This window comes from Malaclemys terrapin, chromosome 5, assembly GCF_027887155.1.
Source record: "Malaclemys terrapin pileata isolate rMalTer1 chromosome 5, rMalTer1.hap1, whole genome shotgun sequence".
Classification (NCBI taxonomy): domain Eukaryota; kingdom Metazoa; phylum Chordata; order Testudines; family Emydidae; genus Malaclemys; species Malaclemys terrapin.
This window is the reverse complement of record NC_071509.1, coordinates 68,138,043-68,151,169: the sequence shown is the minus strand read 5'-3', so window position 1 is coordinate 68,151,169 and position 13,127 is coordinate 68,138,043. Positions and strand designations below refer to the sequence as shown.

Genomic DNA, 13,127 nt, shown 5'->3' with positions numbered 1-13,127 from the left:
CAACAGCCTCAAATCTGCAGCAGTTACTGCTTAGGTCATGCCAACCACTCCTTCACCCTTACACAAATAAATGTGTTATTCTCTAAGGTGCCACAAGGACTCCTCATTGTTTTTGCTGATACAGACTAACACGGCTACCACTCTGAAACCTGTCACAAGGGTGACTGGAATCCCCCATTCTTTTCTTTATGCCCTGCATTAATAGTACTAAGAGATATGTCATCATCAAATACAAATAACATACAACAGAAATGTATTTGTAATTTGATTTGTGGGAAATAAATAACTTTATCTGAAAGAGAAAATGTTGATCCCTTTCCACTTTTTGGCTTGCATCATCCACCAAATGCATTTGCTCCCACACATACAATATTTGCCAACATTTGGCATGGATTTGATCTGGGGAAAGAACTTTGAACATACTGATTTCTCTTTCCCCTCCTCCGTAACTCCACCTACTTGAATATCTTTTCTGCTCCCCTGGGTCCCTCTCCAGATTTTCTCCTCTTAGCCCCTGAAGTATAATCCAAAATTCATTGTTTCTGCACCATATGGGTGTTTTCTATATGAGACGTCCCTGGTTAACAGCACCAGTTTCTGTTCTGGGATTGAGTCACAGTGGTGAGAAAGTGGAGTCTTGTGTTTCTGTGTCTTAGTCCCCATTGTAGAATGTATACAATAATGATTCCCTACATCATAGGAGTACTGTGAAGATGAATTCACAAATGTGTTTGAAGTACTCCGCTATTACAGTGATGGGGGCCTATAGGGATAGATAGTAGTGGAATCTGATGGTCCAAGACTGGAAGTAATTTAAAAAGAAAAGTGATTGCTCAAGTATCCTTACATCTGTCCTATGTGTGCCCAACTATGAGAGAGAGAGCACTTTTTCTGCTGTGTTCTGCTGTTCAGACAGGTTTAAAATGAAACTACATAATTTTCTGCAGATGCTTTGAGCTTTAAGCACTAGACATTGTGGGGCATTTATAGTTTCAAAGAAAGCCTGTGGACAACAAAGTGCTGTCAGGTGGTACATCTTGTCCCCTCTCTGCATTCAGAGCATGGGGTTGGGATGGGACTTCAGCTCATGTTTGCAACCAATCAGTGTCTACCTTGCACAGCGGTGCCTAGAGTAGGAGGGTAGAACACATAAGGCTTTTGTTGGAACTGCTGCTTGTGAACTAGTGTCAAATCCCCTGCAAATTTTGGGCTCCGATTGTGAGGCTACATTCCTAATCTGCCGTTGCTATCATATGGTTATGTATTTCTTTAATTAAAATGGAAAATTATATATGTAAAAATAACACTGACATTGTACTCATTATAATGTGTGTCTAATGTCTGTTCCTCCAAGGGGATTTGAACTGCATAGCTGGTGCAACCTCCAGGAATGGTGGTTTTATCTGGGATGTTCCTAGAGGCAAAATGGTAACCCGGTTCAGTGAGGTGAGATGAGTTTATTTTGCTTGATTTCTTAAATGTAAGCTAGTGGCTCCCTGTAGTGCTGATGTAGATAAAGCTGGATCAGGGTTTGTATGTTTTAAAGAGGTATGTAACTTAACTTAAAAATATAGCCAAATTGATTACACCCAGTCTGAGCTCTGGAACAGGTACGACTCACTTCCTTAAGTTGGTTTTGTGACATGCTTGAATCCATCACTTCAATATCATTGCTTTACTAGTTGACTAACAGAAGATCCAAAAGCAAAGTGGAATATTTCCTCTCAAAAGCACACACATTCTATTCTATTCTACTCTATTCTATTAATCTTCAGACTCAAAAATATATCAAAATATAATGTAGCAGTGATTATTGCTACCAGATATAAAACTCGTTTAATTTATAGTCCTGAGGTCTCACTCCAGAATGACAGTGCTGCATTAGCAATGCACTGTTATTTAATTATTGATTTAGTCTTATAAAAATCTGTATTAAGTGCCCCTCTTATGGGCTTGCATTACCTGGAATCTTAGTGGTGGTCAGTACAGGTCCTGGAGCACTGATGTAATTTGCTCCTGGCATAAAGCTCTGTTTAATAAGCTGGTTGCACCATTTTGCACTAACTTCAGTTTTCAAGTGGTCTCAATGTGTAGCCCCATGTAGACTGCCTTACAGCAATCTAATCTGGAGGTGACAAAGACATGGATAACTGTGGTAAACTCTGCATCAGAGAGAGAAAAAGGGCTTCTTCTCAGCAGTCACAGATGGAAAAATAAAGTTGACCACAGATGCCACTTGGGCATCCAGAAGCAGCCCAAGATCTAAAAACACGCCTAATGTGCACACCTGTGTTACAAGTTACCTTTCGTCAGTGAGTGGTGTTGATATATATTCCACCAACTTTTGTAGCTGCTTCACACAGCCCACTAACTTTCTCAACCTTGTCCAAGTTAAGTACCCAGCAGTCAGCTAACCCTCATCCAAGTTCATATAGATACAAAGTGCTCACTCTGCAGTTGAGACTCTCTGATCCTGTAGATGGTTCTGGACCAGGCCTGCCTGCAGTATAGTTTGGAGTATCTGGGGGTCACTGGAGTACAATAGCACTCCAGCCACACTCCCTTTTTCCTGGTCACATACCCTACATGGCCCAACAAGGCTAGGGCCTCATTATTGTGTAAAAGTGCAGTGTATGTACTGTACTTAGGGAAATGGGGATGAATCCTACTAGCAAAACCACAGAGAAGTCAGTAATTAAGAGAAAAAGGGGTGAATTATTTCTTATTGATAGGTATTTTGCATTTTTTGAAGCATGGAAAGAATGGAATCTTCTGCATTGCCTGGAGTCATAAAGATTCCAAAAGAATAGCGACCTGCAGTGGCGATGGATTCTGGTGAGTGTCATGTTGAAAAATAATCTGCTATTTGGGCACGTGAACTTTGATAGCACCATATTTTTAATGTTTAAGATCTTGGCATAAATAACCATTGGATGTGTTCTGCTTATATATATTAATATAAAGTTACATAGCACTACATCAACAGCAGACAACACAGTAGCAACATATGCATATATTATGCCATTTGCTAACAAAAATGCAGTATTGTTTCCTATTAGTGGTATGTGCGCTACTGCTTGCATTATGATCAGGCAGGCGTAGGTATGGAACTCTAGTTCTTGCTGTGTATACACTCTAGCTGTGGAGAGACAAAAGGAGGGGTGGCCAGGGAGTACATGAGAATGTTCAGGCACAGTGGAACCATTTACTTAATGTTTGTGGCACAAGTTGGTTCATGTCACACTTGCCTAGGGAAGTCATGGAAGCTCCTTCATTGGAAGTTTTCAAAAAGAGGCTGGATAGCCATCTGTCTTGGATGGTTTGGACACAACAAATCCTGCATGTTGGTAGGGTGTTAGATTAGATGATCCTTGTGCAGGGGTGAAAGTAAGGCGGTACGGGCCGCCGGTACCAGTCCATACTGCTGACTTTAAAGTGCTGCCGTGACAGTGCTTTAAGGACCCTGCTTAAAGTGCTGCCATGGCAGCGCTTTAATGTTGTTGCCCCTTTTGCCACCCCCCTGGCTGTTGATGGGGGGAGGCAAAAGGAGCAGCTGCCCCGTGCCCGGCAATTTAAAAGGGTCCAGGGCTCCGGCCACAGCAGCAGCGGTCAGAGCCCCGGGCCCTTTAAATCCCTGCTGGAGCCCCAGGCAGTGCGGGGCCAGCAACGCGGATGGGCTTGCTGGGGGACGCTGACCCCCAGCCCCACCCCTTCTGCCCGAGGCCCTGCTCCTTCTGGGGGCAGGGGGCCCCCGGTGCTGACCCCCACACTGGTAAGAGTTCAATTTTACTTTCACCCCATCGTTGTGGTCCCTTCTATGCCTGATTCTATGATTCTCTATGGAAAGGTATACTACCTCTAACCAGCCCTTGTATTTGGGGAAGCACAAGGACTATAACTGTGACCTTTGTGGGGGCTGCAAGGATGGAAAGGTTTCTTTTGTTCTTCCTTCACTTGTGCACTTCTGCAATCTGACTCCTTATGTTGATTATAGGTGCACATAAAATCAGTTTTGACCTGGGTTGTCCTACTGAGTATGTTGGGGTTTTTTTCTTATTACCATATTGTAATTGATTTCAGTATTATTCGAACCATTGATGGCAAAGTTCTTCACAAGTACAAACATCCAGCTGCAGTTTTTGGTTGTGATTGGAGCCAAAACAACAAGTGAGTAATAGTTAATTGAACTAATTAACTAACAACATTTATATCTTAAATGAATGACCATAAAGATAATGCAAAGGTATTTTAAAATGTGATATCAGTGTATTGATCTAGTTTTATAAAGGCAGAGAATCCTGGGACCATACTGTAAAAGGCCAATTTACTCTTCCTTATTTACAGACATTATTATTTAACATGAGCTGCACTGCCATCCTTGATGTGAAGTTCTGTCCTAATAATATGACTGTAAAAATATCATTAAACATCAATCTGGGCGCTGAGGATCACTTCAAATTCTTTTCCTTATGCAGCGTCACCAGTAATACAAAATCTGCAGGCCAAATATTCTACCCTCATTGAAGGCAGTGGGGATGATACAGGTGTAAAGGACAGTGTTTGGCCTGTAGATCTTGTGTTACTGGTGATGATGTATGAGAAGAAAAGAACTCCACTTCGCTCTGAGTGAATCTGCAGGGCTAGGTGCATGGAAGTCAGTGAGAGACCCAATGCCATATTTATGAGTCATTTTTCAGAGTAGAACTGCACTGTAAGTCTAATTCTGGGTGCAACGGAAGGCAGAGGGGGACAGGGACCAGTGGCTTGGCTTCCAGAAGAGGAGAGTCTTCAAGGCTGTGAGGTTTTTTTTGGAAAAGCTCACATTAACTATTTGGTTGTGCTTCATAGGAAAAACAGTATGCTGACATATGCAGGGGCGGCTCCAGGCACCAGTGCAGCAAGCGCGTGGCTGGGGCGGGAAGCCGCGGGGGGCGGCCTGCCAGTAGCTGTGAGGGCAGCAGGCAGGTGGCTTTCAGCGGTGCACCTGCGGGAGGTCCGCCGGTCCCTCGGCTTCGGTGGCAATTCGGCGGCGGGGACACCGATGGTGCGGCACCGACGGACCTCCCGCAGGCATGCTGCCGAATCCGCGTGACCAGCGGACCACCCACAGGCGCGCCGCCGAAAGCCGCCTGCCTGCCGTGCTTGGGGCAGCAAAAAACATGGAGCTGCCCCTGGACATATGGAATCATATGCCACTGAAGCTTAGCAGATTTGGCTTCTTCTTCTGGCTGAAAAAAAAAAAGTATTATGATCAAGCAGGCCTAGTTCCCGCTGCGTATACACTCTAGCTGTGGAGAGACAAAAGGAGGTGTGGCCAGGGAGTACATGAGAATGTTCAAGCACAGTGGAATCATTTACTTACTTACTTACTTATTTAAAATTTACATCACGTATTTTCATATGCTTCATTTTAAAATAAAACCTTAATTGATGTCCCACTTGTGAGCAAATAATTTAGAAATGGGTCATCTTAGTATTTAACATCCATAAATTAGAACAATTGTACTTCTAGACAGGAGAGTTCCAGTTCTTCAAACTAAATTAATAAACGTTCAACAGGTTTCCCATTTGTAGTAATCAGAAAGAATGTGAGGAATAAATGGGAAGCCTTGATGGTATGGCTACATAGCTGCTGGAGGGATGCGTCCCAGCACAGGAAGGTAGACACATCTGCTTGAACTAGTGCAGTCCTGTCTACCCACACTGGGAAGCACCCTTCCAGTTGCTGCATAGACAAACCCTCAGTATAGCTAAACTTAAAAAAAAAATTGATGCACTGTGTCAGTGATGCAACTGACTTGCAGAGACATAAATTATTATATTTAATTTAGCAACACTGATACTAAAAAAAAATATAATAAAATATATTCCATGAGAATAATTACAAAGTTAGAGCATTTGTAGTGTGTAAATTCAAGAATGGTGTAAATTGGTTACGAAAGGAACAAAGAGCACAAAATCTGCATAGTCTTTCCTGAGTGCATACAACTAAAAAAAATCTATTTGGAAACCCAAGATTGCATATTTTTTGCGAAAATGTAGACTTTGAACAAGTGTTTCCATAAATATTGACCAAAATTTTAATATTTGGTTTGGGGGGAATAATTTTTCTAATATTTGTGAGAAGCTGCATATATAGGAAGCAGAGTTGCCTCTTCCCCATAGAAACTTCAGTGTGGCTAATTTAGCTGCGGCTTTTCCCCTGTTCCTTACAGCTTGTTGTGATGGTGGTCCAGCTTGTCTTAGCAGGGAAACAGAAGTGTCTAATTCTTTCTGGCCCCTTCATGTGGCAATAGTAAGCCACTTAATTTCCTCTCCTCCCTATGGTCCATTCATGTCAAACTCCTCAGTTCTGTTCCTCTTTACCATAGGACAGACCTCACCTTACACAAAGAGGTGATTTTAAGAACCCTGGAAGACTGTGGTTTTAAAAGGTGCCTACAGTCTGTGGTGTGAATAATTTTCTCCCTCCTAGTCTTTGCTATCTGTATTTTAATATGATCAAAAATATTTGCTTAGAAAAGGCAAACACAAATACCATCATGTAGGTTAACTTATTTTAACTCGTAATATAAGAAAAAGGTAATTTAGAATGTGATCTCTAAACTTTCCAAAAAGCGCTTCATTTTTTTCAAAAAAAGAATACTAAACAACAGTGCTTTCTCATACTATGCTGATGATAGAACCTTATTAACAATATACAATAGCAAAAATAATATCGGATCTGCTGTTTGTGAGGTTATGAGGTTGACTTACATTGTAATGCTGAATTTTTAATACTAATCTTGCAGCAAGAGCTGAAATGGAGTGCACATTGGGGGGAGAGAAGACTGCAGGGGAGTTTAGCAGGTGCAAGTGAGATTGAGTCATAGCTACTGGATGTGAGTGGAAAGGGAAGGTTCAGGGGTTCAGCAATTGGGAGTTCAGATTGGGTGCAGTGAAATAATGGGAGAACTGCACACAGCTGGATAACTTTTCCGTAAGGAAATGGTTAAAAATAAAATACATAGCAATGGATATATGACTTATTTTTCTGCCACTATTTGACTTTCCTTTCAAATACCATTTCCATTTATTCTGTTTTTTCAAGTACCGTTACTATTTATTCATTTGTTTTAATTGTATAATTATATACATAGCCTAATCCTGAGCACAACACATACATACAGTGTTATTATTTAAAACCTTGTTCTGTAAATATGGCAACCAGGCTTTAAGGAATAGCAGAGAAAAGAACAACAGGAAACAGATCTGTCATGTTATTCATTTATTTTGCAAATTTTTGTTTCGGGCAGAGTTAGTGATAGGTGTAAAAAATTATTCTGTTACTGTGTACTCAATAGATTTATTGGAAAATAATGGGCTAGATTCTGGTGTAAATTTTGTAGCTCCATTGAAATTCATGGAGCTTTGCCTATTTACACTAGCTGAGGGTCTAACCCACTGTTTGTAGTTGTGTATCATATATTGAAGCATAATTTCAACTGTTAAAGAGAGAACATGAAAAAAAGCAAATACAAGTCAAATTTTCTGAGATATACATTAAAATGTGTGCTACATTTGTATTTTTTAGAATTGAAAACAATACATTTCTACTGACTCCAATGGCTGATGATTGTACTGTTGTCATTTTGCAGAGATATGATAGCCACTGGATGTGAAGATAAAAATGTTCGTGTTTATTACCTAGCAACAAGCTCTGATCAGCCACTGAAGGTTTTTACGGGACATACTGCAAAGGTGTTTCATGTAAGGTGGTCTCCTCTGAGAGAGGGAATCCTCTGCAGTGGTTCTGATGATGGGTGTGTATTCTTAGATTCTGTGAGAGACTTAAGGTTTCAAGTTTGCACTGGTGCTGGCACCATAAAAAAAAATTACTATCATTGTGTCTATGAATAACATTTAAGGTCCAAACTGTAGCCCTGCCTCCTCCACAATGCAGATCCTGGCTTGGCTCCATGCCTGCCTCCATGTGACAGATACATGACTACAACACTCTATACCCTACCCATATAATGGAGTCAGTGACTGCCACCTACCACTTAGGGACTATATTGGGATGATACTACATACTCACATTGCATCCAAGACCCTGTGAGTGGAGGGAATATGGTTCCCTTGTGTGACTATCTAGAGTATGATAGACTGAATATCATCTGTGGAGATCTTTGAAGGGGCCACACCATCCCTTCAATGGCATTACCGATGACAGCTGTGAATAAGCAAAAGGTCAGAAAGCGGTTAAAGAAACTTATCCTCAAGGTAATCAGGCGAGAACCACCACCTCTTTTGTGATTCCCAGTCACTTTCCAACAGGTATCCAAAATATTTTTGGGAGGGGTCATAAGATCAGAGGATCAGAGCCTGTCCCTGTCTCTCCTCAACAGCAGGTCTGTGTGGATTACTATAGCTCTAGGATGGCAGGGGAGGCCTTGGCCTCTGGGAGCTGGGAGGACATGTGGGGAGCTTCTGGGTAGAGCCCTGCAGATTTGTGGATATCCCCGGACCATGTTTGTGGATTGGACGCAGATACAAATTTTCTATCCATGCATTCATTGGTATGCATTAAAAAAAAACCCTTGATTTTGAGAGCTCGTGTTGCATTTGCAAGGCTGACAGAAAAAAAAATCTTTTTACTTGTAAATTGCAAACTTTTTATGAATTCAGTGAGAGACAATAAATATGGAACTCTATGATATTGTGAATACACGAAAGATTGTGAGGCACTCAGACTATGGTAATGGGGGCCATATAAGTACCTAGATAATACATAGTCATTTTCAGAGTACAATCACACTCTAAAGTCAGGAGAATTGAATAGCCAGGTCCTTCACTATTCTGCAAAATTTGTTAGCCTTTTGTTTCTCTCATTTGGTAACACTGTATTTCATGAGTGAAATTCTGGAACTATGCCAAATGCTCCCCTAAATGGGTGGATGTATACATTGCATAAGATTTCTGAGAGGAGGCTGTGTATGGGTGGTCACTAATAGCCTTTAGGCCATTTCTGATTCATGAGCTACATGCATATACAAAGTACACCCTCTGACTGTCAGTTCTGCTTTGTGATGCAGGGTTTATAGAATCTTTCCTCTGCAGGTTTGGGGAAACAAAAATAGGGCTGCTGTACCTGCCCTGCATGTTCACTGGCATGAGTGGGCTTTGCTAGTGTGCAAGTAGATACGTTGCCTGTCAGATTTTAATCTTTTGTAAAAAGAGAAATATGATGTTCATTTCAAGAAACTATTTGATTATTTTTTTTAAAAAAACAACCCTCTATGCTTGGGGTTGCTGATTAGATTTAGCCAATGTTTAGAACTATCGTACGTGAAAGGACATTTAGAAAATTTATTTGATTATTCTTAAACAGAAAATATAGCAATGATACAGGCATGAATCGCTTCCTACCCATAGCTGTTTGAGGGGTTCCACTGTTTCAGAAAACCCTGCAGAAACCATTGCTACCACATGGGAAATAACAAATAACAACACCCACCCACCCCCCCCCCGCAAACTGGGGCCAGGAGCGGAACTGTGGCTTTGGGGTAGCAGGGGGCAGCGGATGGGGTGGGTCTGGGGCCAGGGTGGGAACGGAGCCTAGCTAGCAGCTGAGGCTAGTGGTGGTGGTGGGGCTGAGGCCTGTGGCTGGGAGGAGAGCCATGGCCAGGCCATGGTGGGGATCAGCTGCTGTGGCCAGGTGCAGGGCTGGGGCTGGGCATGGGGCCAGGAGCCAGGGCCGTGGGTGGGGCCGGGGCCAAGAACGGATCTGGGGGTGGAGCGGGGCTGGTTGGCGCTCCCTCACCGCTCCCTGTGAGGGCTGGCCCGGGCCCTGCCACACACCCTCCCCGGAATGTTCTTCTGTGCTTCCCCTAGAGGGGTGCACCCCTCAGTTTGGGGATTTCTGCTCTAGCAGTTATTTTGTGGAAGTTCTATACCTGTGTTACACTGGGGGCCAGACTAGATTATCGGAATCTTTTAATCTATGAATTTCAGTTGTATTTTTGCTGTCACGGTGTATTTGAATTGAACTGACAGGTCTCTTTATTTTAGTGTTCTTTTAACAAATTGTATAGTGTGCCCAAAGCATTGGATAAAAGCTCTTGTATTACAGTGTCTGTAAATCTAGATAAGTAAATATTCCAGGTGAAATGTGAACTTCAGAATTTTGCTGAAAGTGTGATCATGTTTTGGTATATTGATAAATTTATGCTTTTTGTGTTTTGTTTTCAGCACTGTTCGAATATGGGATTACACACAAGATGCTTGTATAAATGTTCTTAGTGGACATACAGCACCAGTACGGGGACTAATGTGGAATACTGAAATCCCTTACCTATTAATATCAGGCAGCTGGGACTATACAATTCGGGTGTGGGACACAAGAGATGGAACCTGCCTAGACACAGTTTATGATCATGGTGCAGATGTATATGGTAATATAGTTTTAAATGCTAATGTTTCCATTCTTATTTTGCTAAAATGTATTTATGTGATACCTTAAAAGTCCATAATATATTTTCCTTAAAACTAATTAGCAGATAAATGTAATTGTCTGAATAATGTTTAAAATGGTGTCTCCATTAGGATTAACATGTCATCCTAGTCGTCCATTTACTATGGCCTCTTGTTCTCGTGACTCCACTGTGAGACTTTGGTCTTTAACACCTCTGATAAACCCTCTCCAAATAAATATCCTGGCAGACAGATCTTGGGATGAGATCATTGGCAATACTGGTAGGTAAATTATACATACTGTTATTTTCATTTGCTTTGTGTTAGATTACCTTTAATAAAATGTTTGTGTACATAAACATTTGTGTTGATTAGATCGTGCTGTGGAACCAGGTGCTCCTCCCTTGCTATGTGGTAAAGTATCCAGGGATATTAAACAGGAGGTGGACAAGCTGGTTGGTAATCCTCGAGGGAAAAAACTAAGGTGGTTCTCAGAATGTCTATCAGTAAGTATTCCACAATCATTAACATGTTGTGCGTGCATGTATTCCTTAAATTAAACTGCAAAAGAAAAGTTTCTTCTTTCTTCTCCCCTCCCTTGTGTACTATTTCCTTCAAAATAGGCTCAGCACATGCACGAAGGACTTCTGCTTAGTGATAGTTTATAGATGGAAAATGTCCCTCCTAGAATTGGTTGAAAATATGGAATAATCACAATCCGAATTTCCTGCTGCAATAGATAAATTTCAGCAGAATTTTCCATTGAGAAAATAAATAAAATTGCTTTTGTTTGTCCACCCAAAATTAAACATTTTGTTTCAATTTGTCAAAGTGAAGTGTTTCATGCTGGGTTGAGTCTGCATTAAGCTCTGCGGTTGTCTGAGCTGCTGCAGGGCTTCATGGCAGTTGTAGTTCCGGTCACTCAAGCCCCCTTTCTCACCTACTGGCCCCATTTGTTTCAGTCAAAAACATAGAAACAAAAAATTCTGAATCAGAATCCGCAAAAAGTGAGTGAATCAGAATGTTATGGAATATTTGTTCTGCAAAAAGTATAAATATTTTGATGTTTAGTTTTGATTCGGGACGAAAACAGATGTCAAAATATCAGAATTTCTCGTGTGTCAGAAAGTCTCTGGAATTTTTTTAATCAGTTCTAGTCACTACTATTAAAGTCTGATAAACTCCTATTCCTAAACTTTTCAGGACTAGAATTGGGACCCAGTGCTTGTTCCCAGTTCAGAATGACACTTTTATTTCTAAGAAGGCTTTTCGGGTCACTTTAATGGTGTTTTTATATGTTTTAGTGTAATCTCTGTCTGAACCCTAGACTCATGGTAACCTAGGTACCTGGATTTACAGGTGGAGGGATACAAGAATTAGACCAATTCTAACTGATGGGAGTAAAACCTCCATATGACACCATCATGTGTTCTTTATTTATGACATCTCTGCTATTTTTTCACATGCTTCTTCAGTTTTATACAGATATTCTCTCCACACATGTGGTATGTGTGTGCTATGTATGTGTATAAGTATGTTGTGCTTTGTGGCTATATAACTGATACAGGTCTCATCCTGATACACTTAACTGCACTAATAGTTCTTACTCAAGAGACTGTAGTATGTGTCTAACCTGATATACTCTGAAAATATTTACCTTTGAATTGACTAATAAATTCATACCATATACTTTGCAGGTTTCATTTTAATATCTCTTGCACATTATTGTAATCTGTTTCTTTTTTTTTTATTATTATTTCAGCCTCCAGGAGGCAGTAAAAATTTATGGGACCTCGTTGCTGTAATAAAAGGACAGGACGATAGCTTGCTTCCACAAAATTACTGCAAAGGAATTATGCATATGAAACATCTGGTTAGATTTAGAATGGTAAGTAACCTATGCAGACAATGTGAAACTTGTTCATGAGTAGTTTTATTTTTTAGTTATAAAAATATGAAAATCCACTGCTTTACAAAGCTGAACACTTACAATGAATACGAGTCACATTTAAGAAAAAGGGCAGGCATTTCTTCTTTTTGCAAAAGATCAGGTGTGAGGATAAAGCTCATGGACACAAGTGAAACATGGATTATTGACAGAGGCACTGGATCACATCTCTAGTATGCAGGGCCGGCTTCAGCTTTTTTGCCACCCCAAGCGGCAAAGAAAAAAAAAAAAGATAAAGCGGCGATCGGTGGCACTTTGGCGGCAGCTCTACCGCGCTACTTCATTCTTGGCGGCAATTTGGCAGCGGCTCCTTCCCTCAGAGCAGGACTGAGGGACTTACCGCCGAAGACCCGGACGTGCCGCCCCTTTCCATTGGCCGCCCCAAGCACCTGCTTCCTGCGCTGGTGCCTGGAGCCCGCCCTGCTAGTATGGCTCTTCTTTCCTTGTGGAGTCTCATGAAGCGCTGCCCTCCAGCACACCACTTCAGGGCCCTGCAGATGTTTTGCATGCAGCACCCCTTTGTGTTCTTTCAATCAGTTACCCAGACTAGATTAATTCAGAACATATATCCCCTTCATGGGGTCTGATTTACTAAGTCTTTCTAGAAAGTGCAACTCACTTTTGATAGTCATCTCACTTCACTCCATGCTCAGTCTGTATAAGAGTCGTGATCAGCTCCCTGCCCCTGTTCAGGAGACCTCTTAGGCCCCCTTTCTGGAGCTGGGGT

The 13,127-nt window shown here is 41.4% G+C and overlaps 1 protein-coding gene across 1 annotated transcript in view; it reads left to right on the top strand.

Annotated features, from left to right (window-relative positions):
* Positions 1-13,127, top strand: part of WDR17 (WD repeat domain 17) — a 98,017-nt gene that overhangs the window by 55,932 nt on the left and 28,958 nt on the right. Inside the window, exons 9-16 of the mRNA XM_054029156.1 lie at positions 1,355-1,446; positions 2,753-2,835; positions 4,081-4,167; positions 7,638-7,802; positions 10,231-10,433; positions 10,585-10,734; positions 10,828-10,958; positions 12,215-12,340. Of these exons, the coding sequence (XP_053885131.1) occupies positions 1,355-1,446; positions 2,753-2,835; positions 4,081-4,167; positions 7,638-7,802; positions 10,231-10,433; positions 10,585-10,734; positions 10,828-10,958; positions 12,215-12,340 (1,037 nt within the window). The remainder of the gene's footprint in view (positions 1-1,354; positions 1,447-2,752; positions 2,836-4,080; positions 4,168-7,637; positions 7,803-10,230; positions 10,434-10,584; positions 10,735-10,827; positions 10,959-12,214; positions 12,341-13,127) is intronic.